Source organism: Helianthus annuus, chromosome 11 (assembly GCF_002127325.2).
Source record: "Helianthus annuus cultivar XRQ/B chromosome 11, HanXRQr2.0-SUNRISE, whole genome shotgun sequence".
Classification (NCBI taxonomy): Eukaryota; Viridiplantae; Streptophyta; class Magnoliopsida; order Asterales; family Asteraceae; genus Helianthus; species Helianthus annuus.
Window position 1 is genome coordinate 152010904 of NC_035443.2, and position 26642 is coordinate 152037545.

At 37.6% G+C, this 26642-nt stretch overlaps 3 protein-coding genes and 1 long non-coding RNA gene across 12 annotated transcripts; 3 read left to right on the forward strand and 1 right to left on the reverse strand.

Annotated features, from left to right (window-relative positions):
- The first annotated feature begins 4441 nt into the window (after positions 1-4441).
- On the forward strand, positions 4442-5886 carry LOC110930561. 9 transcript variants are annotated; one of them, XM_022173882.2, is made up of 6 exons: positions 4442-4743; positions 4866-4923; positions 5084-5150; positions 5238-5364; positions 5462-5474; positions 5759-5886. In XM_022173882.2, the coding sequence occupies exons 2-6, from the start codon at positions 4873-4875 to the stop codon at positions 5762-5764; spliced, it is 264 nt and encodes an 87-aa protein (XP_022029574.1). In that variant the 5' UTR covers positions 4442-4743; positions 4866-4872; the 3' UTR covers positions 5765-5886. The 9 variants fall into 9 exon arrangements, with proteins under 9 accessions (XP_022029574.1, XP_022029567.1, XP_022029566.1 ...); XM_022173875.2 differs by having other exon boundaries at positions 5443-5519; positions 5674-5854; XM_022173874.2 differs by having other exon boundaries at positions 5443-5519; positions 5678-5854.
- Positions 5844-8347, forward strand: LOC110930562 (transcription initiation factor TFIID subunit 15; the record flags this gene model as incomplete). Its single annotated transcript, XM_022173883.2, has 6 exons — positions 5844-6055; positions 6137-6226; positions 6312-6393; positions 6468-6664; positions 6765-7147; positions 8018-8347. Coding segments are annotated over 5 exons (594 nt in total), but the record flags the coding sequence as incomplete, so codon positions are not given.
- Positions 8348-18872: 10525 nt separating this feature from the next.
- Positions 18873-20601, forward strand: LOC110930563. The gene is made up of 3 exons (XR_002587920.2): positions 18873-19290; positions 19918-20081; positions 20197-20601. It is a non-coding gene; the product is annotated as an uncharacterized LOC110930563 (long non-coding RNA).
- A 2857-nt stretch (positions 20602-23458) lies between these two features.
- On the reverse strand, positions 23459-24124 carry LOC110930566 (nucleoside diphosphate kinase-like). Its single transcript, XM_022173884.2, has 2 exons — positions 23912-24124; positions 23459-23805 (listed from the first exon to the last, which is right to left on the reverse strand). Exons 1-2 carry the CDS (start codon positions 24025-24027, stop codon positions 23691-23693), a joined length of 231 nt encoding a protein of 76 aa, XP_022029576.1. The 5' UTR covers positions 24028-24124; the 3' UTR covers positions 23459-23690.
- Between the last annotated feature and the right edge of the window lie 2518 nt (positions 24125-26642).

The window sequence follows — 26642 nt, forward strand, 5'->3', positions numbered from 1 at the left end:
CTCTCTTGCTAACATCCATTTCAAAGGCTCTTAGAGTGTTAATCAGATCTGACAGAGTGACAGGATTAGGATTGTTGAGGAAATCCTTCTTGATCATCATGCATTGCAGGCTCCATTCCTTGGGAAGTGAATCAAGCAGCTTCTTTATAGCAGCACGATTTGTAACAGGATTTCCTGCCTTCTTCATTTTGGTCATCATGTTCAAGAAGCGACTAATGTGATCAGACAGACTTTCTCCACGAACTCCGCAAAACATGTCGTATTGTTTCTGCACCATATCTCTCTTGCTTTCGATCAGTTCTTCATTTCCCTCATAGTACTCGATTAATGCATTCCAGAGTGCATTTGTAGTTCGGTGTTCTTCAAACATGTTGCAATCATTGGTTGATAGAGCCATGGTTAGAGCAGCGTGTGCGCGACGATCACGTTGAATGAGAGCCTTGTCTTCGTCAGTGAAGGTAGTAGCATCATTGTTTGCAACTACTGCATCTCCTCTAACTACCGTTGGAATGTGAGGTCCAGCGGTAACAGAGAGCCACAGATTGTAGTCCGTGTACTCGAAGAACGATTGAATGCAAGTTTTCCAAGTGCTAAAGTCTTCCGCCCCCTTCAACTTTGGCGGGCGAGTGGTGGTTCCAGTTTCAAGTTCCGCTTGAGCAATTGGACTTAGTTGATTCAGCGACATCTTTCCTTGTTTTAGACAAACGTGAGCTGAACAGACCTTAACTTCGCTGAAAGGAGCTTTAATTTCGCCAATGAGCGATGTTAATAGAGGACCTTCGCTAGCTAGTTCGCTATCTTCGCTGGGGAGTTATGCAAACTTGCACGAGCGATCACTTATCTTCGCTAACAAATCAAACACAAACATGGGTTAGGTTAATTTCACCGGTGACCGTGATAAGAACGTTGTGGTTCGCTATCACGGCTCTCGAAGTCGCCTTCGATAATTTCGCTCAAGGGACAAATGACACTATTTCGCTGATGATCGACAATTTCGCTCGAACAATGGTCGGCGAAATTGATGATTATGCGATAAAACACTCAACGATTTGAATTAATTCGCTATATTCAACGCTGAGTTCGCTATCTTCAATAGATAATTTCGCTATGTTCAAAAATTGTTCGCTGTCTTCAAGTTAAATTCGCTGGACAGAGGGTTTAACACGAACTAAAACCCTCTAATCACTCAAAAACAGCCCAAAAACCATGTTTTGATGCACCAAAGTGACTAAAATAACTCCCTAATCAAGTATTAACAACAACCTATCGATTAAACACACCAAATCAATCCATTTTAAGCCCAAAAATTTGAAAAACCTTGAAACTTTGAAAAACCTTCAAAACAATGAAAAATCTCAACAAGAACACAACAACCAAGAGCACAAAGGCTCTGATACCAAATTGTAGTTCCCAAAACGTATCCGGATCACAGTGGTTGGTTGTTTTAGTCCAAAACACCTATTGATTAAGTGCTTGAACTATGAAAAGTCAAGAAAGATCAAGAATGAAGATGAAGCTAATGGATTGATGAATACAACTAGTGTTGTATTGGATCCAAACAATAAGATATAACAATAACAACCTTGGATATCAGATTAGAGCACACAATACAAAGATTTGATGTAAACAACACTTGATTCACCAAAGAGCCAAAAGCTTGGCTAGGTTACAATGCTTGGGGTATTTATAGTAGACTCCTGACTTGCCAGCAAATTTATAAATTTGCTGGAATCTTAACTACACCAAGTCAGGGTTACAACTTCTAGACAATTACAAAACAAGCCCCTAAACATTCAAAATGCATACAAACTACTATCTAAACTAATCCAGCACAAGTACCAACGATCTCATAAGCTCTAACAGAATTCTCGTATAACAACAGTTATCATACCAACATACAAATGGCACCATTCGAGGCTTTATACGGAAGAAGATGTCGATCGCCTATTGTATGGCACGAGATCGGTCACTCGCAATTAACCGGTCCTGAGCTACTGCAAGAAACTACTGACAAAGTCCTCCAAATTCGAGACAACTAGTTGAAAGCTCGAAGTAGACAGAAAAGTTACGCCGATAGACGACGCAAGCCCCTTGAATTTGACGTTGGCGACTACGTACTCCTAAAGGTATCACCTTGGAAGGGTGTGGTCAGATTCGGCAAGAAAGGGAAACTAGCGCCTCGATATGTTGGACCTTTTAAGATTCTGGAAAGGATCGAAAAAAACGCCTACAGACTCGAACTACCGGAGGAACTTAGTAAGGTCCACCCGACTTTCCATGTGTCAAACCCCCGAAAGTGCCTGGCTGAGCATGATTTAATTGTACCTCTCGACGACCTCCAAATAAATGAAACACTACACTTCGTGGAGAAGCCTTTCGACATCATGGATCGCCAAACCAAGCAGCTCAGACGCTGGCACATTCCTATTGTGAAAGTCCGATGGGAAGGCAAGCGAGGCGCAGAGTTCACTTGGGAACTCGAAAGCGACATGAAGGCGAGTACCCGCAGTTGTTTGTTACGGCTTCAGCCTAATTTCAGGACGAAATTCCCTAAACAAGGGGAGGCTGTAACACCCCGTGTTTCGAAAGTCAAAGTCAAAGTCAAGATTGAAGTCAAAGGAAGAAAAGATCACTAATTGCGATCTGTCACTCCTTGCTCAATCCCTGTTTTGACTTCTTTGACTTATAGTTAGTCTATTTTATTATTACGTTGGTTGTATTATATGGAGTATCTGCAAATAATCGAAGTTCATTCGCTATGTTTATCGCTATTTATCGCATGTTTAATCACTTATCACAATCGCGCTCGCAACTCAAAATTCGCATTTGGTGATTGTTATACGTGTGTGTGCGCCTTACGTGTTACTTGTGCATGTTTATTTATATTATGTGTGGAAATCAATCGAATCGCAATCGAAACGCAATTGAACTCAATTGAAATCAAATTATGATAATTAGTGGAGAAGAGACAGCGCAAGATATGAGTGATTGGGATTAAAAGAAATTTGAATAGGAAACTCTATCGCATTCGCATCGCTCGCAATCGAAATCAAAATATCAAAAATCGTCGCACCGAACACTCGAATCAGGCGACCGATCGATCAGGCCATCAGCCGATCGACCACCCGTTCGATCGGACTGTTGTCCGATCGGACAGGCTGCCCGATCGAGCTGCCTGGCCGATCAGCCAACACTTTCCTCTTTTGAAACCCTATAAATACCCCTTATCACCCTCCAACTTACTACTTTTGGCAAGTGACGTCCGGCCAGCTCGTGTTCCTCACTTTTCTTCAGATTTCTCACGATTCCGGTAAGATCTCGTCCTAAATCTTGTACTTTCTTGATCTACACGCACTCCTACACCTTTCTATCTTTTAAATCTTAACTTTTAACCATGAAATCATCAAGATTCAAGGTATTCTAGGATGATGTCATCATGTGTTCTTGAAGAACTTCATGTTTTGACCTTAATCCACCAAGAATAACTTGGATCTAACCTATTTCCACATAAACAATAAAAGATCTTTCATAGATCTAAACATATTCACAATGAAAATGATTGAAAGATGGTTTTTCTAACTTTCTTTCAACCCTTTTTCACTCAATACCTTCAAAACCGATAAAATCGGAGCTTGTGCCGACTCACTAATCATTCTGGTGGTTGAGTGGCCCAAGATCCGGATTCTATCCACGAGGTTCACCGATTTCGGGTTGAATGTGAAACACCGTCCCGAACCATTCACCAAGGATAAATTACACAATCATAGTTTCCATCACTACTTGTATTGTGGCTTGACTACGATCGGGAAGGAAAGAACATCGCACATGAGGTAGTAAAAGTTTGCAATATGTAAACCCTGATATCAAGATTTTGAGGGCACATTATTCATCATTATCTGGCATGTATGACGTTTGATTATATTTTATCTCCTTAAGATATAACAACTTTGTAACATTTAGTTTTTATTGGTAGGGAAACACAAAGCGCTGCCCAACATCTGGGAGTATTTTACCCTCTCCTTTCTAAAGCTGCAGATGCCAGACATGTGAGTTTTATTCATAACAACGGATTTTAAGATGGTGTTTGGGATTGCCTATTAAACTCCAAAAGTGTTTTTTCTTTTTGTCAAAAGTGATTATTGACTTATAACTTTTCCAAAAAAAGTTTTTTAAAAAGTGTTTGGAATAGTTGTTGCAGTAAGAAAAACCAATAAGGCAATAAGTTATTTTTTAAAAGTGTTTGGCTTAGCTGTAAAATGATTAAAAGAGCATTCTCATGTATCTAAAACCATTTATTACTTTTATATATCTATATAACTATATAAAGCATTTCACATGTACAAAATGGTAAATTCTTATCATTTTTTTAAGATGGCATATGAAAGGTTAGTTTAAAATGCATAATCTTTTACCATTTTGTTCCATCTCTACCCTTGTTAGATTATTAGATTGGCTAAAATAGTAAATTCCCTCACCATCGTCTTCTGAGAGCATTGAATCGCATCCCTTCACCTCCACGTCCGGTTAAATCTTTCAATTCAATGCCATGAATCATAACCCTAACCCTTCGATTTGCCAGCCGTTCCAACTGAATCTGATTTAACCCGTTGTCAATCAAAGTCAGATGCAAGCAAGGGTGTTCGATTAGGGTTTCTTATAGCTCAGGAGATGAGGATTATGGGAGATACACGGAGATAGCACTCAAGTGACGATACTCAGCCTAGGGCAATTGAAGCCTATCAGGTCGATTCAGTTCCTTCAAACAACTTCAATTCATATCTCATTTGTACATTTTAGGGTTTGTGTTTTAGAACAGGGGAATCAGATATCATCATCCTAAGATTATTGTTTTTATGAATAATCAGGAAGGTGATGACAATGTCGGTATTGGAGCTTCGACTATTTTCCGGTGACCGAAGGATAGTAAGCCTTCAATTTTAGTTTTTCCGGTTGATTAGGTTCTACACATTATTGTGTTTTTTGTTTCACTTGTTTTTTGATTTACATTGGATCTGGGTTCAGTAACATTACCAGTTTTGATTTATGTATTCTTCTATGATTGCCTGATTGTTGAAGGTTGAAGGTTGACAGCATCATTTCCCAATTGGGTTTTTTGAACAAGAACAATACCCTTCTTCTCCACGATTCAGGCAAGGATTAAATCAATTTCTCGCATACGTGTTTTATGTCAACCCTTCTACACGTAATTCTCATATGGTTGCACATGATATTCTTAGGTCTGGTAACTCAGACACATTTCCGGTGTACCGAGCACTGGCAGAAGGTTATTAAGAGGTCGGGGATTTCATGGTGGTTGGTATGGGCAAAGTCGGCAAAGAATTTTTCCGGCACCAGGGTTACAAGGTGTCCAATTTTGATTATTAGTTGAGATGTAATAGCATATTATAAGTATTATCCGATTGACTGTTGGTTAATTTACAGTTGTGATTTCGATATGCAGAAGCATTTGCGAGGTAATTTTCATTTCATTACTTGTTCTAAAGCTACTCACACAGAAGGTGATAGACATTCAACCATGTATATCTTGTTATCTTTTAATTTCGGTTTCTACATTCTGCATACATCAATATCCCTCAATGATATTTTAGTTTCTTTATTAATCAGATCCAGTAAAGAGAATTGAGTTTTTGATATCTTTTATTCTATATGCAGTCAGGCTTCAGCACAGGAGAAATTTTGCATAAATACGTCTGATATGCTTTAAATGAAAAGTCGTTCAACCCACAACTGGTTGCAGCATTGATTCAACTCGGGAAAGCAACAATGTTGGATGATTCTCAAGTTACTGAAATTCTGAATGATATTTCAAGGCGAATCGTTAAAGATGTTTTGGTACCAGTTGTACGAATGTAAACTTTGCATTTCGTGGTGTATGCAACCGTTGTGGAAGTGCAAGGCCTGCTGGTGCGGGCGGTGGTGGTGCATGCGGTGGTGGTCGGGGTAGGGGTCGTGGTGGTTCTGATTCAGGTGGCGGACGAGGTGGAGTTGGTGGTCCTACTGGTCTGTTTGGTCCTAATAATTGGTCTTGTCCAATGTAAGTACATGAGCAGTTAACTGTTAAAACATTGTTTTCAAGTATGTTACAAGTACATAAATGCTTAAAATATGTCTCCAGGTGTGCTAACATCAACTGGGCAAAGCGATTAAAATGCAACATCTGCAGCACGAATAAGCCCGGTGTTAGTGAAGGGGGTGTGAGCGTGAGGTATTTTAAATGAACCAAAATAGTTTCTTTTACCATCACATGTTTGATATATCATATGTGTGATATATGTGGTTTGTGTATGTAGAGGAGGGCGTGCTGGTGGGTACAAAGAACTTGTCGAAGAAGAATTAGAGGAAACAAAGCGTCGAAGACGGGAAGCTGAAGAAGTAAGATCTCTTTTGTCAAGTTACAGACTTTTATTGTTTTTTGCATGTGCATGTTTTTACCCTGCAAATTTCAGGAGGATGATGGTGAGATGTATGACGAATTTAGAAACTTGAAGAAGAAGTTTCGTGTCAAGGCGCAACAAACTGAAGCTGGTCAGGTGCTACCTGGAACTGGGCGGGCAGGCTGGGAGGTTGAGGAGCTACATACTGTCGTCCGTATATACGTTTTTTTATTTTTCTCAGTTTGCGGGGGGCATATTAAACTAATTAGGTATCTAACTCTTACATAACCCTATTATGTGCACAATCAATATACATTTAACTTTAATCAGTACGTGACGAACCTAAAAAATGTTCTTGTTTTCTTTTAGCAGGAATGAGTGATAAAGATAGAAGAGAAAGAAGCACAGACAGAAGGGAGGAAAGAGAAAGCAGCTAGAACAGATGTAGAAGCAGAAGTCGTAAGAGGGATAGGGGTCGGGAAAGAGAGCGTGATCGGGATTACGATTACGAAAGAGACCGAGAATATGGCCGGGAGAGGGACCGGGACCGTCACAAGTATCATCATTGATTGTTAATCTATAAAATTTGTGTTTTTGAAAGGTTTTTCAAAGATCAGTTTCTTTTGGTTCTGCATTTGCAATGTGAATTACTGGAGTCTTGGTTCTGCACTCACATTACACTGTGTTACCACCTGCTGGAGTTCTGTGCAAGAGACGGCTCCTTGATAGAGAGAAATATTTGGTGCTGCAGAGTAAGCATCTTTCTTTTTAGAGTATATTACCTTTTTACCCTTTGTATTTGGAATCTTCCCATATACACTCTGCTTCTTTCACTTCACATCTTGTTGCCCGACTACCTGCCATTGCTTTGTAATTGCCCGTTTTCGTGTGGAATGAAAAAGACGACTACTGAAACATAAAAATAAGAAAAAAAAAAAAAAAAAAACTTCACATCCCATTCCCAGGGTTGCCAAATGGGCAGGGTGCGTAACAGTAAACTAGGGTTGGGTCAAACGGGTTGGTGTGGGCCCAGCCAGCAAACCAGGTTATTCATTCTTTTGAATTTTATAAAAAATATATATATTGTGCTAAACATGATTGCACAACAAAAACAATTAAACTTTCTAAAATAAAGCGATTAGAAGGTTTCTATGTATTCAAAAACAATTTGGACATCTTAGACCTGTTCAACCCTTTTTTTTTTTTACTTTAGTCCTTTAATTTAACTTATATGACCCACTAGAGCCCTAGAGAATAGAGATAAGATTAAATCGACTATTAAACAGGCTATGCAGTTAATGCGGTTAAATATCGGATAGTCAAGGACCGATATTTGAGATATAGGTTATCTTGGTGAGATATCGGTAATTTTAATATCATGCGGAATTTATATATATAGCAATTTAACAAACTATTCAGTATATATCGGTCAAATATCGGTGATATATGGGTTATATCAGTCAATATCGCCAATAATATCGGTACTTTGACACCGATATTTTACATGGGACCGATAACCAATATTTCACCGATATCAACTGCATAGTAAGCAGGTTAAAATTGCCACCTCTGAGTTGTGGAACTAACAAGTGTTTAACCACTTGGCTAATGAAATTTGGCAGTGAGGACGCTGAAAAGCTTCGGTTGCATACAGTTGCAGAAGCCGGTGATATGGGTTCACTAGAAAAGATGGTTGATGGTTCAGTCTCAGAGGATTCAGGTGAAGGCTCTGAATGAGGTTTTGTTCTTCCATGATTTTGCAAGACTATTGAGAAATATAGCAGCTCCAAAAAATTTTTATTGTAATAAATTCAGTAACAAAGTCCATTGTGTAAAAATAGGGATTGATTTTTCTTATCTATTTTTGTGCCACTTAAAAGTATAAGTAACAAGGTCTCCTTCATCCATAACTTTGAAACTGTTTGATAATATTTGAGGTCAGTAATTCAATATCTCCTACAACGTATTTAAGGCTACGTTATGAAGACACTGATCTATAGCATTTTTTATTAAACTGAGACCTATCCTATATTTTTTTATATCTAAAATATCAGGTTAAAAGATAAAATATCAAACAAAAAATTAAATTTGTATTAAATAAAACGTTTTATCAAGTATAACCTTAAATAGTTAGCAAAAAAACAAGGGTATTCATAGTGTTTGTCTTCAAGTCATTCGAAAATGATTATAAATACTATTGTTATTAAAATAATAAGATGGTTTTCATGTAGTCGGATAATGTGGAGATCGGGTCTCGTAGCATTAAAGTATGTTGAAACAGATGAAAAGTCAAACCGAAAAGTCAAACATCAACATTAATTCTATATGTCTAACATTAAAGTATGTTGAAACAGACGAATTTCGATGCTTCTTCGGGTGATAATCCAATTGCAATAGCCTTCACGGGAATGGGGAAAGGCGAGGCGTGGGTCAACGGTCATAAATTTTATTATGCCTGTAAGTGCTGCAGGATATGTTCATCGAATCGAGTGAACTGGGCGAGTACATACACGGGTCAAAATAATACATACAATAAGAAAACTTTAGTAGCGAACATATGATTCTTTGCCGTTTTAATGTTTGAATTATGTTCCCGCCTCGTATTGTCGACTCCGCCGCAACGCGCGGGTTTTCTACTAGTAATGTTATATACTTAACAATTTTATTTTCTTATATTCTTTTTAAATTTATGTTGTACTTTTCTTTCTTTTTATTTATTTGTTTCTTTATTTTGTTATAGTTAGTGCTATTCATGTCAGTAAAAAGCTTAGCGATGCAGGGGGAAGAGATAAGTTGCTCAAGTATTTCGGAATACATGTTAAACGCGGGTCTTCAGGCCTAAAACATAGAAAAAATAGTTATGACGCATTTTCAGATGAGCAACTTATTGCTATGGTGAAATCTGGAGTACCGGGAGTACCGGTCAGCGAATTTGCAGCGTCTATTAAAGATAATGTTATTTTTAAAGTTGAGGGGGTAAAGCTGATTATTAATAAAGTTGAGGGGCTAAGTGATGTGTAGTTAAGGAGCTAAACATGGTTGAGGGTCTAAGGTAACAACTAAGATGAGAGGGTAAACATGTCTTTTTTAAAGTTGAGGGTCTAAACATGTCATTACCAAAATTGAGGGGCTAAAATTGTTTTTTATTGGGTATACTCGTTAGTTTGTTAAGAATTACCCGATTACCTTAACTTAGTTAGTAATATGTAAACCGAGATACTTACAAATCCCCAACCGCTATCGGCACTCACCATCTTTTCTTCTGAAAATATCCAACTTTTTCGTTATGTATGAAACATATCCGGTAGAATAGATAGGCAGTTCAAAGATTTGATACTTACTGTGTGTGGTAAACAAAGTTGACGACGTAAAGCTGCAAAACAACAACAAGAAGAAGAATTATTTGAAATGTTGAGGTACAATTAGCAGAACTGGCCGGTATCAGTTTTTTTAGAAAATTTAGGATAACTTTTGTACACCATTAACACATTAGCTTATTGTAAAAATGTTCAAAATGAACAATGCAGTGCTTGGGCAACAACCCATTCTAAAAAGTCACCTACATGACCCATTAATCAAACAATGGTTACCACAAGATGGTGACTAACTGTTGCATGGTACTTTTCAAAAAAAAAAAGAAAAAAAAACTTTTGCTTGGGTGGGCCCCTAAATTCGTCGTTCCACCCGTGTTCCAGTATCCACACAACAATTCCAATAAAGACGAAGAAAACCGTGGTGACAACCCACACTAGTGAAGTAAAAGGCCGTAAGAAAACCCAAGCACTCGAGTCTAGTTTCTTTTATCATCCCCAAACATGACAAAACTATAACGAACAGGATACGAAATCAACTTTATTGCAGCCCAAAATACATCTATACTAAATCCATGAATTTCATGCGAACCGTTGACCCATGTACCAGTTTCTTTAAAACTTGCTCTTAAGACCACCCATAGTGGGGGGGATTTTGGACGTTTTTTCCAAAAAAAAACACCTCTCCACGCCTTGGAACCGCCCCCTAGGCGTTTTTTTTTTCAAAAAAAATTGGTAATGATGTTGTTCGTATGAAACCCGTGGTCAGAGATGAGGAAATTGTTCTGGGTATCGGTACCAAATTTGCCGAATCGAAAAATCTTAAGTACCAATTCGGTACCGACTTTTGGTGTTCCCGGTATCGGTTCACTACCGTTTTCTACCTTCATATACCGGTATCGTAACCGTTATTTTCGGTATCAGTACCGATTCTGTATCGGTTGGCACCGAGCTCATCCCTACCGATCCCTGAAACTAAAAAAAAGAAAAAATTAAAAGTTGAAGAAAATCAACAAAAAAAAGTTGTACGATACCGTTGTTCGTACGTTAACCGTGATCAGGGATGAGCAAATGGTACCGTGTAGCAGCACTGAATGTCCCGAACCAAAAGATTTCCAATATCAATTCAGCACCAACTTTTTGCGTTTTCTGTACTAGTGCCGGATTTTACCTTAATGTACTGATACCGAATAGAACCGTCCCGGTAATTTCGATACCAGTACTGGTTCGATACCGATTGACACCAGGCTTATCCCAACCATTGATATTTAAAAAAAGGATTAAAGTTAAAAAGCAAAGAAAATAACTATTATTATAATATTAAAATAATAAAAGTATTAAAAAAACTATATATTATTATAATACTAAAATCACTATTCATTGCAATTTGCTTATTACTATATAGTAATATATAATAATAATAATAATAATAATAATAATAATAATAATAATAATAATAATAATAATATATAGTAATAATAATATATAGTAATATTAATTTTATTTTTGAATTATTTTTTAGCACATACTTGTAGAGATGACATGTTGTCTCTACAAATACTTTTATAGCAATGACACTTATAGGGACGACTTTTGTGATCTATAGGGACGGGGCTGTAGGGACAATCTTTATAGAGGCGACATGTCGTCTCTGTAAGTGAAAAAGACCTATAAAGAGGACATGTCATTCGTAAAGGCCTGAAAAATGTTGTCACTATAGGGTAAATTTCTTGTAGTGCGATGATGGAATAAAATTCTTGTAACATACAAGTGCTTATTCTGGTTTTACGGTTATCTAGTTAAAATTGATTTTGTGTTAAGCACACATCTTATTTTGTGTTGCATATTAATTTAGATCTTTTAGGGCGTTAATTGTGAATTTTTGTCAGGTTAACTTTTTTTCTTTTGAATAGCGAAATTCTATGATTATATAATAGGGCCAGCATATGTTGTAAAACCCGAAAGATTACAAAACTAAAACAATAACAAAGCAAAAATACATCTTGTTCTCTAATCCTCCAATTCTTTAGCTATTATTTTACTATGTCTCTTATAATGAAATCCTCCCACCTCCCCCATTCTAAACCATTCAATCTCGATCTGCTTTTTAACCATAAAAACGTGTCTGCCTTGATGTCTTCGAGTACATTCTCTCCTGATATTATTGTGCCATTAAACTCTTTTCCATTTCTCGCTTTCCAAATGTGCCACATAGTCGCTTGTATCACCATTTTCACAATTTCTTCCACTCTGCAGATCCTTTTAACTCGTCCGCAACTGTTAATGCCTTCTCACACATACTGGTGTCCGCCGTGGAGGGTATCTTCAACCAGTTGATGACTTTTCTCCACACCATTATCGATGCCGGACATTCGCTAATGCGGTGTACAATGGATTCTTCCGATGATCTGCATCTAGGGCACAAGTAATCTCCTAACTCAATGCCTCTTCTTCTCAATTCAATTTTAACCGGAATTCTGCCAATTCCCACCTTCCATGTGAAGTAGTTGATTTTTGCAGGTAACCACGAGTTCCAGTGCATCCATCTTTCTTCCCGTTTATTTTCCGATTGCTTGTTGATCTCCTCTTTTACTGCCGCCACTGTGAAGTCCTCCCAGTTCTTATTCATCCATCCCCAACGATCCTTTCGTGTAAGTGATATTACTTTTTTTAATTCGTTTAACAATCCTATCCACTAGGACTATTCTTCATCAGTACTTGGGGGCCTCGACCAATCGATATTCCATTGCACTTCATTCTGTAGTCTTATGGCAAACTCTGATACACAGACCTGTTTGTTTTTTGCAATCTTAAACAGATCTGGGAACTATTTTTTAAATGGTCTCTCTCATGTCCATCTATCCAACCAGAATTTAACCTCTTTACCATCTCCCAATTTCACCATAGATCGGTCTTCCAATTTTATTCCTTTACTCTCCAATACTCTAAACGAATTCACAATGTCTTTCCACCATCCGCATATTCTGTTATCCACAGGGAAATATTTTTGGCTCCTCATTTTAGCATGGATTGCCTTTATAACCCTAGTCCATAAAGCTTTTGGGTTGTTTTTGTACTTCCATCCCCATTTTGCCAGCAATGCGAGGTTGGCACTTCCCATATCCCCTATTCCAAATCCTTCATCTTTTTTTGTTCTTACCATTTTACTCCATGCTATCCACCAGGTCTTGTTTTTTTCCATCTTTCTTTCCCCACACAAAGTCTCTACGAATTGCCTCTAGTTTTTGTATAACTTTCTTTGGTGTTGGATAGATCGAAAAATAATAATTAGGTAGGGCTCCCATTACCGCTTTTACTAGGGCCATTCTTCCGGCAAAAGACAAGCATTTATCCTTCCAAGCCAAAAGTTTGTTGTTAAACTTATCCACAACTGGTTTCCAGAACTTTACCCATTTCATGTTTGCTCCTATGGTTAAACCAAGGAACCGGAACGGCAATTCACCTTTCCTACGGTTCAATTTGGCTGCCATACTTTCGATTTCCTCCTCATCTACACCCACTCCGTATAGCTTAGATTTATGTAAATTAACTTTTAATCCCGAGCATGCGTAAAAGCATCTCAGGATTCTATTCAAATTTAGTATATTTGTCTCGGACCATTCTCCCATGAAAATTACATCATCCGCATAACATAGATGGGATATGCACAGGCCTTCGTTTGGTAGTTTTACTACTCTGAATGCTCCTCTTTCCCCCGCCCTAGCCATGATAACGTCTAATGTTTCCATTGCTAGAATAAATAAAAAGGTGATAGGGGATCACCTTGTCTTAATCCTCTTTGTAGTTTATATTCTGAAGTTGGAGATCCGTTTACTAATACAGAAGCCCAACTCGATTTTAGACATTCACCAATCCACTTCCTCCATAGAAACGGCAATTTCATTGCTTTTAGATTCGCCAAAAGGAACTTCCAATTTATTGAATCCTATGCTTTCTCAAAGTCTACTTTGAAAACAAAAATTTTTTGCTTGTTTTTCTTAGCCAAAGATATAACCTCGCTTGCTATAACAGGACCATCAAAGATGGATCTACCTTCCACAAAAGCCGTCTGTACCGGGGAAACTACTGAGCTTATTACCTTTTTTAATTCTAGTCGCTAATACCTTAGCTTTTACTTTGTATAATACTCCAATCAGTGAGATAGGTCGATATTCGGTTACATCTTTGGGGTCCCTCGTCTTTGGGATTAGTGCTACAAAAGAAGGATTACAACCTCTTTCAATACGTGCTTTCTCATGGAACTCCTTAAGTGATCCCACAAAGTGTTTCTCCAGTTGATCCCAGAACTTTTTAATGAATTTGAAAGAAAATCCGTCAGGCCCAGGGGCCCTGTCACTTCCGCAGGCCCAAACTGCATTCTTAATCTCTTCTTTTGAGAACTCGGCGACCAGCTTGTTTTCCTGTTCTTTTGATATTTGCGAGAAACCTCTGCCAACAAGGGTAGGCCTTTTATTCGCAGGTTCTGTGAATCGAGTCTTGAAGCTTTGTAAAATGAATTCCTTAATTTGCTTTGGTTCCGTTTCCATATACCCGTTTATTTTTATTGCATTTATTCGATTCTTTGCTTTTCGACAATTTATTATTCCGTGAAAGAACTTCGAATTCTCATCGCCTAAATTCGCCCACCTCATCTTTGCTTTCTGTTTTAAGTCTTCCAACCTCCTTTTCTCATACTTCTTTATTTTCCATTTACTTTGTATTCTTTTCCCTCTTTCCATTCTTGTGAGGCTTCGGGTTTCTACCATTTTTTCGATATCTTCTACAACTTTCTTGTTCTCATTTAGCTCTTTCCCCTCTTTTCGCTTTGTCTCACTCCTCCATTGCTTTATGTCACCTTTAAGTCTTTTCAATATACCCGCCACTTCTTTTACCGAATTTGACCCGTCTCCATGTTCACCCAAAACTTTGTCTACCACTTCTTCAATTCCATGTAGTTCCAGCCAACTGTTATAGAATCTAAATGGAATAGGACCAAAGTCTGGTGACGAACAAACCAATGAAAGAGGGCTGTGATCCGATAGGTTCCTTGCAAGTGCTTCAAATTTCGCCGTTGGCCATCTATTCATAAACTCGTTACAAACTAAAACCCTGTCTATTTTGCTCAGGCTGGATCCATCTTCCGGCATATATGTAAACTTCTAGCCCCCTATTTGATATTCTAACAACCCTGATTCTGCTATAAACGTGTTAAATATCATTGCATTATGGCTATCAAATCTCGAAATCATTCTATCGTCCTCTTCTCTCACTTCGTTTAAATCTCCCATCATGATCCATAGTCCTCCTTTCTGTTCTTTGATGATTTTTAGTTCCTCCCATAAGTTTCTTCTTCGCATTCACTCACATGGAGCGTAGATATTAACTATATTAAGATTTACCTCAGTACCTGCTATACGCCCAGAGATTAGTAAAAAAAGACTCGCTCCTTGTCACACTAGCTCTGGAAAAAATTCTTGGATCCCATGCCGAGACTATGCCTCCCGATCTTCCCATAGCATCTATTGATTCCCATTCCATCTCAACCAGGCCCCAAAATCTTCCGACCGTCACTTCATCTATATTCGAGACTTGGGTTTCTTGCAAACATAAGAAAGATGACTTGTTTTCTTTTACCAATCTACTAATCCAAGCTGGCTTCTCTATTCCCCTAGTGCCTCTGATATTTATTGATAAAAAATTCATGGTTCTTCATTCGACTCCAATTCCTCTCGGATGATCCTGGTAATTTCTGACCGGTACCCAGAGATCCTTACTCCTACCCTTTTGTCCATTTGCATAGTTTCATCTATTTCAACCTGTGTTGTGGTTCAACCACTGGCTCTTCATTCAGATCAAAAGTTCTATCTATTGGATCAATCAAAGTATCATTTGTCAGCTGAACATTAGCTGTTGATTCTTCATATGTTCTTGGTCTTTTATTTTTCTCCAGATTGGTATAGGCACATTTTGATGCCCTTTTTTCCTCTTCTTTGTATCATTTCTTTTACTAGTAGCCCAAATCAACTCTTGCAGATTGAATGGATCATCATCTGGCCCACTATCGCTTTTTGCTCCACCTTTATCTCTCTGATGCACCCTTTTAATTGGGCCTGTTTCCCCTACCGACCCGTTATTTTCTGGCCCGTCATTATTCTTACTTCCAGCCTGGAAATTAATTTCCCAGTTATTCATGCCTGTACCAAAAATATTATTGTTGTCAGTAATATTCCTTGGACTCTGAGCACCAACTGTCTCATTGGTTCTTATGCAATCAGCGAAGACCTCTCTCCAGTTTCCTCCAAATTTATTGCCTGCATTAAATGTTTCATCCTCCTCGTTTGTCTCATGGTTTTCCATTCCGGCTGAGTTTCCTGTTCTGTCATGACCATCCTCCGGCCTAGCATCATCATCTCCGACGGCTGACATATCCTCTACTTCTCCAATCATCGAGGTATTATCCTCATTACCATTCCCCGGACGATTTTCATCACCCATATTGCCTTTATTTTCCTCATCATTTTCCCCGTGCACATTTTCCCTGTTATCATAACCGTCGTCATCCATTCTAAACTCAGGTAGATTCACAAATACCGAATCATCTTTGACAAACTTTGGTGACCAGCTGCCAAAGACTTCAGACACCCAACATTTAAATGTTTCTTCTTTGTATACTACATCCACTTCAGTGTTAATCAATTGGCATGTTTCTACAATGATGCCAATATGAGCCAACGATAAATCTCCGTCTTCAATACTAATATCGCCCACTTCCACCACTTTTCCAATTGAGATTGCTATAGCATTTAGGTTATTCTTACACCTTAGGCTACCCGGAATCCAAAAGACACTTACCCATGTTATTCTCTCATATTGATTCACGTTTTCTTTCCACATATTTCCATTATTGAAATATTCGCCCCTTGGTTTTCTATAATTTGTAAGGAATTCTGTAGTCACCATTTGAGAACCAAATGTTACCAGTATACTTAACCCTCCTAGGTACCTTATCTCCATTGTATCAGAGATTAACTCACTCAGTATTTGTTTAGCTCTACACAGGATTTGTATTGTTTTGGCCTCCATGCATACCGTCCTTTTATTCCGATCCATGATGTCTACTGATGATGGTTTTGACAGAGTAATCGTCTCTCTCCTACCTGTGTTCTTCCTTTCTGGTCACAACTTCTGCATAAAACCAATCTTTGTTCCAAACTTTTTGGTTCTTTGGCATCATCGGTTGTGCTTGTCCATCATTCCTTCTACTATTTTCCTCATACCTCCCCCCCCCACACATGCTGGGTCATCCACTATCCTCCGTCCTCCTCCTCCACTGTCCACCATTTGACTTCTTATTACCCCCTCCTCCTTATCATCCTCTCTTTTAAACTTTGAAACATTTGCTTTGATCCTTATATCACCGAACCATACATTATTTAAAGCCTGTACCAATTTGTTTATGTCTCTAATCCTTTTGAATCTTGCAAACGCAAATCTCTTTCCTTTTAAGTCTCTTTTTCTGGGGAAGTATATGTCCGACAAGAAACCGTACCTTCTTATTTGCATCCAAATGTATTTTTCCGGCACCACTTCTGGTAAATTTGTTAAGAATATGGTGGTACTCGGTTCTGTATCTTCACTTTCCTTACCGTCTCCCAATCCTCTTCTTCCGTTGTATTATCTATGTCTTCTGGTGGCTTGTCTTTGATCATCCATTGCCATGACTCTTGGCCTCCCCATTGTCTCCTCCCCATGTTTGCTACTGAAAGCTACCCGGGAATCAACCTGGCAGCGAACGGAATCGTTGGATTACCAAGATAGGATGTAAGGTAAACGTTAGAGTCACAACCAGTATGTTCCTCAGGTCGAACCTCCCACATTATCCCGATGTCCAACTCTTCGTCGAGCCACCAACGGAGAATTCCAGTATGTTGTTTACTATAATGGTAAGACCAGTCCCGGACGGCGAATGAGAGATTCGATATCTCGCTTTAGGGATAAGGTTCAAGCCAAAATAGTAGGCGAACCCGATCGCTAAACCAAGAAACTCCTCTCCGTCAAGCCTCCGGCAACGGTCAAGCTTAAAACTCCGGCTTTTTGTCAGGTTAACGGGTTTCAAATTGGAGGGTTGAATTGTTAAAGATACATGTAAACAAAAATAACCATAACCCTTACACGTGTCGATATGTTTAGTTAACAGGTTAAACAATTATACATGTCAATCTGTGCCCAACCCTTTTATTAAAGAAGTAAAATATTACAACATAAAACCTAAATTCTTTTAGTTTCACGGTGGTGCAATTTTCATCTTTGTATTAAAGGAGTTAAAAGGTTAGAATAATTGATTTCCATAACAGTACTTTTTTTTTTTATTAAGGCTTCCGAAACTACTTTACATGTAGGATTGTAAACGAGTCGAGTCGAGCTAGATCCAGCTCGAGCTCGGCTTGGACTTGATTCGAGCTAGCTTGGCTTGAGCTCGGATTTCAAATCGAGCTAAGATTTGAGGCTCGAGCTCGATTAGAATTTGAGCTAGCTCGGCTCGGCTTAATCTATCTCGAACTAACAAAGAACCGCAAAATTTACTACTTAAAAAGCCCTTAAAAATGAATTTCTTCATAGACTATGGGCCATAATTGCCACTTAATTTAACCATATGGCTAAATATGCAAGTATAAATAGTTAATTCACTTTGTACATTGTCTTTACCTTTTTTTTTATAGAAGAGATACTCCCTTGGTTATTGTTTTGTAAGCGATGTGGGGCAAAAAAATAAAGGATGTAAATTTTATCGAGCCAATTCACGAGCCGAGCCAAGCCAAGCTCGAGCGCGGCTCGTTTACAAACCGAGTCGAGCTGAGCTGACTCGTATACACCCGAGCCAATTTCGAGCCGAGCTTTCTTTAAGTTTTTTCAAGCAAGTTTCGAGCGAACTGCGAATCACGAGTTTTGTGAACACCCCTATTTACATGTCAAACAAAATAATATGTTTTAGTATTTATTTACAAACCGTGTACAATATCTTTTACAATATCAGGTATGGTTATTTTATAGTCCTCTATGGGTATAATAGTAATTAACTTCCTTCGAACCCTAAACCATGCTCCTTTATAAGATTGAGGTGTAGCCGTCATGTGTAGATGAGCTTAAAAAATTGGTTTGTGTTTCATTTTCACAGCATTTACAATTTTGATACGAAGATGGTAATACGACACGAACCTACACAAAGTTAACAGATTTTGTGTTTGACCTTAACATATTTCGTGTCTAAACAGGTCGACACGATAAGACGTGAAGTCAGAAGGGGTAAAGGTTAACCAATATTTTGAAATCATATTATCCAATATTTTGAAATCCTTTTTTTCCAATCTCGCTCCATACGACCAATGTAACCAAACCCTAGATTTTCTTCATCGCCGTCGCCGCTCATCTCTTCAATCGGACATAACTAATCAATTCACCTGATTCGCCTCTCATCGGATATCACTTTCCGGCACTTCATCGGACATCACTTCGACAACATCGGACATCTCTTCAATCGCCTCTCAACTCTTCGACATCACTTCGACATCATCCGGCATCACCATGTAAGAAACACAGATTTGATATTTAGTCAAGTAGTTCATATATCATATATCGCATAGATTATAAACACAGATTAGATATTTTGTCAAGTTGTTTCTTAGATTCTCTGTTTCTTATATTGTGTTTTTTCGTATGTGTTTCTTAGATTTCGTCAAATATGTCTTAGATTGTGTAATTTTGATATAGTTGCTGTTTCATAGATTCTGTTTGTTGGTGTAATATAATTAACTTGTTGGTTTAATTGTTTTTCAAATGTGGAATAATAGGTCATGTTCGTGTCTTAACAGGTCGTGTTCGGGTCTTAATAGGTCGTGTTTGTGTCTTAAACAGGTCATATGATATGTTGGCAACATTTTCGTGTCTTAACAGGTCATTTCGTCTAACCTGTTCATTAACAGGTCATTTCGTGTAACCTGTTCATTAACAGGTTCGTGTTCGTGTTTGGAAAATCTGACACGATAAGATTTCGTGTCGTGTTCGTGTTTACAGGTTTCGTGTTCGTGTCTTATTGTGTTCGTGTCTTAACAGATCGGGTTGACCCGATATGCCAGCTCTACATTTTCGGCTATTTTTACTCGTTTTATAATTTCTGCAATTTTTTAATTCATCTTTTGCATGTCAAATCGCAGGAGTCGACGATCATTGTCCATGTGGGTGTAAATGGATGCGAATCCGTGGTTTGAGAGGGACCTTGTGGATCAAATTCTAGATGGATTGTTTTGTGTGAATTTATTGACCGTGATTTCTCTGTTTAAAGATTGTGGCAGTTTATTCAATGGCCGAGAAAAAAAAGGTATTTTTGTTTAGATTTTATTTTTGTTTCAGCAATACATAAATGATATCACATATACAAGATGTCCAGCCGGATGTTAACGATGTTAACGGTGATTTTGATCTGTATATTGCAGGGACGATGCAGCACAGGTGTCTGAGCCCAAAACAGTGATCCCAATATCCCTTTTTTACAGACGAAACATGGTTGTTGTACTTTCTGGTGATCCTCTATTCTTTTCTAAAGATTCTAATTTAGGGAAATCATTCATGCAGAGACTGTGTGAATTAAATTGTTACAAAGATGGTAACAAAAATTATGTGACTAAACTGGTTCGAAACTATCGGTCCCACAAACATATATTGTCACAAGTGTAGTTTTTATTTTCTTATCAATAATTTAGAATCCAACAAACATGGATGTTGTCGTGATTTCTTTGTTTAAAGATTTGTATTAGAACTTCAATCTACATGACAAGGTGTAGTTTCTATTTTCTTATCAATGAATAAGAATCCAACAAGCACGAGTGTTGTTGTCGTGATTTTTTTGTTTAAAGATTTGTGTGTTGCAAGTGGCTGTTATTATTCATGTATTTCAGATATCTTATAACTTATTTATGTAACTAGAATTTTGACTTGCCATGCGTTGCGACAGCTTCGAAACTTAAAGTAACTCGAATTTGTACCGTGAAATGTCACACCCGACTCGTTTCCAAGCAAAACTTCTGTCAAAACGTAGACCAACTGAAAACATACATAAAACAAACACTAAAACGTATCGAGTAAATTACAAAAATTGTCCTTTATGTATGTCACTTATTGCAAGTCATTTGTCTTCAATAATTACAAAAAACGTACTCGCGGTGTTTGCAAACCCTTGCATGTTATGTCCTTTAGCCCTAACTCAGTTAAATTTTGTGGTTAAATCTGACCAAATGCAGTCAATTTGGTTAGATTTAACCACAAAAAATTAAGTGAGTTAGGGGTAAAGGACATAACTTGCAAGGGTTTGCAAACATCGAGTACATTTTCTGTAATTATTAAAGACAAAGAACACAATTTGCAATAAGTGACATACATAAAGGACGATTTTTGTAATTTACTCAAACGTATTATATTTCACCCCACTCATTAAGGAGAAAAATTTACGTCAAAACGTAAACCAAATTGGATTCATACCGAAATGTACTTAAATAAAGCACTTATAAAATGATATTTTATAAGTTTAAAAATGGTATCACGTTGCGGCAACGTTTAAACGTAAAATAATTCGGATTTATCTCGTCTAGTGAAAACGTATTATTTTTGAGAAAATGTAGAACAACTGAAAACATACATAACAATAAGCACGAAAATCTATTGCCAAAATGTAGACCAATCAAAACCATATACAAAAATAAGCACGAAAACGCTTTATATGTGACTCATGTACATAAAAATAAACACGTAAACTCGAGAACGTTAAAATGACACTTCACAAAAGTTTTTATAAAGCTAGGGGGTGTAAGTAATAATATGCTGAAAGTTTAAGTTTAGGATAAAAAACAAAAAGATAAAACATAAAAGATAAAAGATAAAAGAAAAAAAAAACCAAGAAATAATGTTTGCTATAGTAATATGTTATTTGTGAATTATTATATATAATTTATGTAATTCCATGTATTTGATCCGTAATTCCAACCGCAAAAAAGACGTAGGTTTGATGTAAAATTTGTAAAAGTAAATTCTTATAAATAATACTAGGTTATATAAATAATCCTAGGTTATAGACTTGTGTATACATGGTTGAGTACATTACAAAATTTATGTTTCAAAAGAGATGGTTAACCAAAAATGTTAAAAATGATGGACAAAGAAAGTGTTGACAGGTTGATGTAATACTGCAGTATTCGTGGAACGAAACATTGTAGACCATTTCAACTCGGAAGTCTCGAACCATTTTGACATGTTGCTCAACCGTCTAACCAAAGCTCCATTCGGCTTTGATTGACAAGTTATAATAAACGTAGTCTTGTTGCACACTTTATGTGGATATAATAATCATAATACAATTTAAATTGGTTAAAACGACCCGTATACACTTGTATGAGACAATAATCGAATACAACTTAAATGGACCATTACGACAAAACTAAGTGTAACAACACAAGGAAACAATTTCAAAGACCCAATTTTCGATGCACTATAGATAACAAACACGATCAAATAGTTTCGAACGTTGAAAGAACAATAAAAGAAGATGACAGTGAGTCGATCACTTTGATCTTGAGACTCCTGCTTGAGTCATAACCAACTCGATGCCATAGGCCTCCACCCCAGTCTCATCTACATCTTCATCGCCTTGAGTCACGGCTGTTGGCTCAGGGGTTTATTAAACGTTACTAAGGTTAGGCGCTTTGAATTGCTTTGCTGCCCGACTCTGCAACTGTGAGTTCAAATCCTCTATTTTTCGCTTCACCATACATTACATGTGTGTCTCAAGCAAGACTTAAAAACATCTGCTTTGAGATCACAAACAAAATCTGAAAAATGATGATACTAATCATTCACAAGAAAGAAATTATTATGGAAACTAACAGTAGATAAATCTGCAAAATGATGACACTAATCATTAACAGTGTCACCATCTGCAGCCTTTTATTAGACCATGTGTAGTGGAAGGGGAAGATAATGCCCCCACCCTAGGGCATTTTACGCCATGTGGCAGTCCAGTCAGCAAAGGGGCATTATTGGTCGTTTTCTAAAATGGGTGTAGTGGGGATGGGGCATTAAATAAAATAAAGAAAAAACACCTAAAAATGTTATTGGATAACAAAAAGGGAGATGAAAGATGATTGGAAAGGAGAAGAGTGTTGGGCGTGCTTTAAAACACGCCAAGGGGGCTCTTTTGAATTTTTTTTTTTAAAACGCCCTATGTAATGGGTGTTGGGCGTTTTTGGGCGTTTTTTTGTGAATTAAAAAAAAAAACGCCCCACTGCACATGGTCTTATAATGAGTTAAATGTCTGGTTTGTCCCTGTGATTTGCAAATTTCCACAGAATTGGTTCCAAGGCTTCAATAATTACTGAGTTGGTCCCAGTCGTTGCAAGTTTTAAACTACGGTGGTCCTTATCACTGACCTAGGTTAGATTTATCAGTTAAGTGTGTGAAATACGAATGAGCATGGTACCCATTCGGTACCGAAAAATCCCTAAAAGTGGGTACCGGTACCAAATATACTCGGTATGGTACGTTAAAATGTGTTCTATTGTTTCTGATATGAGCCAAATTTGTATAGTTTCTAAGACAGTTTTATAGAACAACATTTTTTGCATAAAATGTGCTTGTTCAAGTTGTATATTTTCTAGTTGTTAAACAATATCTTTGTTTTTATTTCTCTAGGATGGTTGAAAACACAACTTAACAAAGAAAATGACAAAGATTGATTAAAACTTTTTGCGCGCTTGGCACAGGTGGATGGTGCGAAAAATCAAACCAAAACCAACAGCAGACACGAACATGAAAACAAAACAGAGACCATCCGATTTAACACGCAGAAAACGCCTGACGCAGTCCATAAACAAAACCAGTCGAAAATAGATTACACCCTCAAAGCAACTAATAAAGGGGTTGTGGTGGTAGCATATCACACTCATTCATAGATCCATGGGTGAAGGCTGCTTGACCAATTGGCAGCACCCTCAGGGAACCACAGACCAATCTCCTTCCTCGCACTCTCAACGGCATCGCTTCCATGAATCACATTTCTGCACACATCAAACAAGTCAAGTGTGATCACAATAGTCAATGGTCAACCTTTGACTTTTCAAGTCAAGACAGTAAGAGATTTTGACTTATGATGAATTATCATACCTGCCAATGTCGATTGCAAAATCACCACGGATGGTGCCAGGAGCAGAGTCAGCAGGGTTTGTAGCACCGATGATTTTGCGGCCGGTGGTGACCACGTTCTTGCCCTCCCAAACCATGGCAACAACGGGGCCAGAGACGATGTACTCGACTAGCCCGTTGAAGAAAGGCTTTGAGGACAGATCAGCATAATGCTTCTTACATTGTGTTCATTGCTTTTGGTCAAGACAATAGGTAATCCGCACTACTTCTTCACCTACAAATCTCCCTGATCGATGATTAAGTGTTCAAGATCTTATGTCTAATTATTGAACTCGAAACTTATGTCATGAATCAGTAGATAATTAGATGTTTTTGAGAAAGATTATAACAGAAATCATCATTTTTTTAAGATTGTTGAACATTGTTATGAATTCTTGTGATATTAGTGATCGGTGTTGATCAATCGGTGAAAACAGTTGGGGGTTTAACAAGGGTTTTTCAAGAAAAGTTTGATGCCAGCTATATTAAATATGAATATGGCGAAGCTGGCGAAATTACCATAAATCAGGGAATTCTAAAAGTCATGAATGCGAGTTCAAGCAACTGGTGAAATAACTTATTTCGCCGGTAAAGCGACCTAGACAAGTGTCTTCGCTGCTCGATCGCTTCGGGAATAGAACCTACCTTCGCCGACAACTAACAGCGAAATTACATTGGGATCTTATATGTATTGCCGGCGAAAACTCTAGTTACCCGATGATGTAGCCGGCGAAATAGCTTGATCTCGAAAACTGTTATCAGCGAAGACAACCATCTGGGTTGTCAGTGAATTTAACTCTTTATTATTTTTTTTAACTATTGTAAATACCAAATTTAACTTTTAATTATAACTTAATATTTTTTTCTTTTATAATATGTAAATATTTTGTAAATAATCTTTTTAAAATCTGTGTTTATTTATAGTATTTCATTGTAAATATTATATTTTTATCTCGAAAATTTTCTAACTTGCCTCGTTTCTCGTGTCAAAAACATGATGGTAAAAGTTATTGAGTGGGATAAGACGTTAAAGCACAATCAAAGTATTAATCTCGAGCAAGAACCACAGGATTTCCAGGACGTGGCAAGATGGGTAAAGTCTAGCAGGACTGGCTACGCGGTTGAAACAGAAGTTCTCGTTAACCGAATCCATATTCAAGACTTCTGGCAAACTGCAAAACCAGAAACTATCAACAATGCCAGAGGGATATCTGCAACCGTCCGCAACAAAAAGATAGTCGTAACGGAAGAAAGGATTCGCAAGGTTTTGAAGCTGAAAGATAACGCACAAGATCCGATCAGCTTGAGCAAGGACGATGTTTTGGACGGTTTTCGTGGCATGGGATACGCATGAGACTTTAGACAAAAGAAAGAGATAAAAAGAAATGGGCTCACAAGAGATTGGAGATTCATAGTTCACGTAATTGCCATGAGCTTAGCACATCGTAAGTGCTATTCATGTCAGTAAAAAGCTTAGCGATGCAGGGGGAAGAGATAAGTTGCTCAAGTATTTCGGAATACAACATATTAAACGCGGGTCTTCAGGCCTCAAACATAGAAAAAATAGTTATGATGCATTTTCAGATGAGCAACTTATTGCTATGGTGAAATCTGGAGTACCGGTCAGCGAATTTGCAGTGTCTATTAAAGATAATGTTATTTTTAAAGTTGAGGGGGGTAAAGCTGATTATTAATAAAGTTGAGGGGCTAAGTGATGTGTAGTTAAGGAGCTAAACATGGTTGAGGGTCTAAAGTAACAACTAAGATGAGAGGGTAAACATGTCTTTTTTAAAGTTGAGGGTCTAAACATGTCATTACCAAAGTTGAGGGGCCAAAATTGTTTTTTTATTAAAGTGGAGGGGCTAAAGTTGGTTAATGCCAAATTTTGAGGGGCTAATATTGTTTTTTATTGGATATACCCATTAGTTTGTTAAGAATTACCCGATTACCTTAACTTAGTAATATGTAAACCGAGATACTTACAAATCCCCAACTGCTATCGGCACTCACCATCTTTTCTTCTAAATATATCCAACTTTTTAGTTATGTATGAAACATATCCGGTAGAATAGATAGCCAGTTCAAAGATTTGATAGTTCAAAGATTTGATACTTACTGTGTGTGGTAAACAAAGTTGACGACGTAAAGCTGCAAAACAACAACAACAAGAAGAATTATTTAAAATGTTAAGGTACAATTAGCAGAACTGGTCTGTATCAGTTTTTTTTAGAAAATTTAGGATAAGTTTTTGTCACACCCCTAATTTCCACGTGTCACCGGTGGGCCCGGTGGGGGAGTACGTGACGTAGTTGATATCGTCGTATGTCAAACAACACAAATTAAAATGCACAGCGGAAGCAAAAATAGATTTATTTCAACATATTAATATTGTAATATCAAGGTATCACATATTGTCGAAATATAATCCACAGGCGGAATCAAACAAAAAGGAAACTTCATTTCAACAGACTTCATGCATCCTAAGCTTGCGAGACTTCTATGGATGCTTAAGGAGTGACCAGCCTATTACGCTTAGTACCTGCACTTAGTCTTTTTGGAAAATACGTCAGTTTGCACTGGTAAATACAATTTAACTGACTCATTTTAAAAAGGTTTTAAAAATTGATTTAAATGCACGTGGCACAAAACATTTGATAACTTGGGACAATTATTCTGCTTAATAATCTTGTAAAAGAATTACATGTTTATTCTG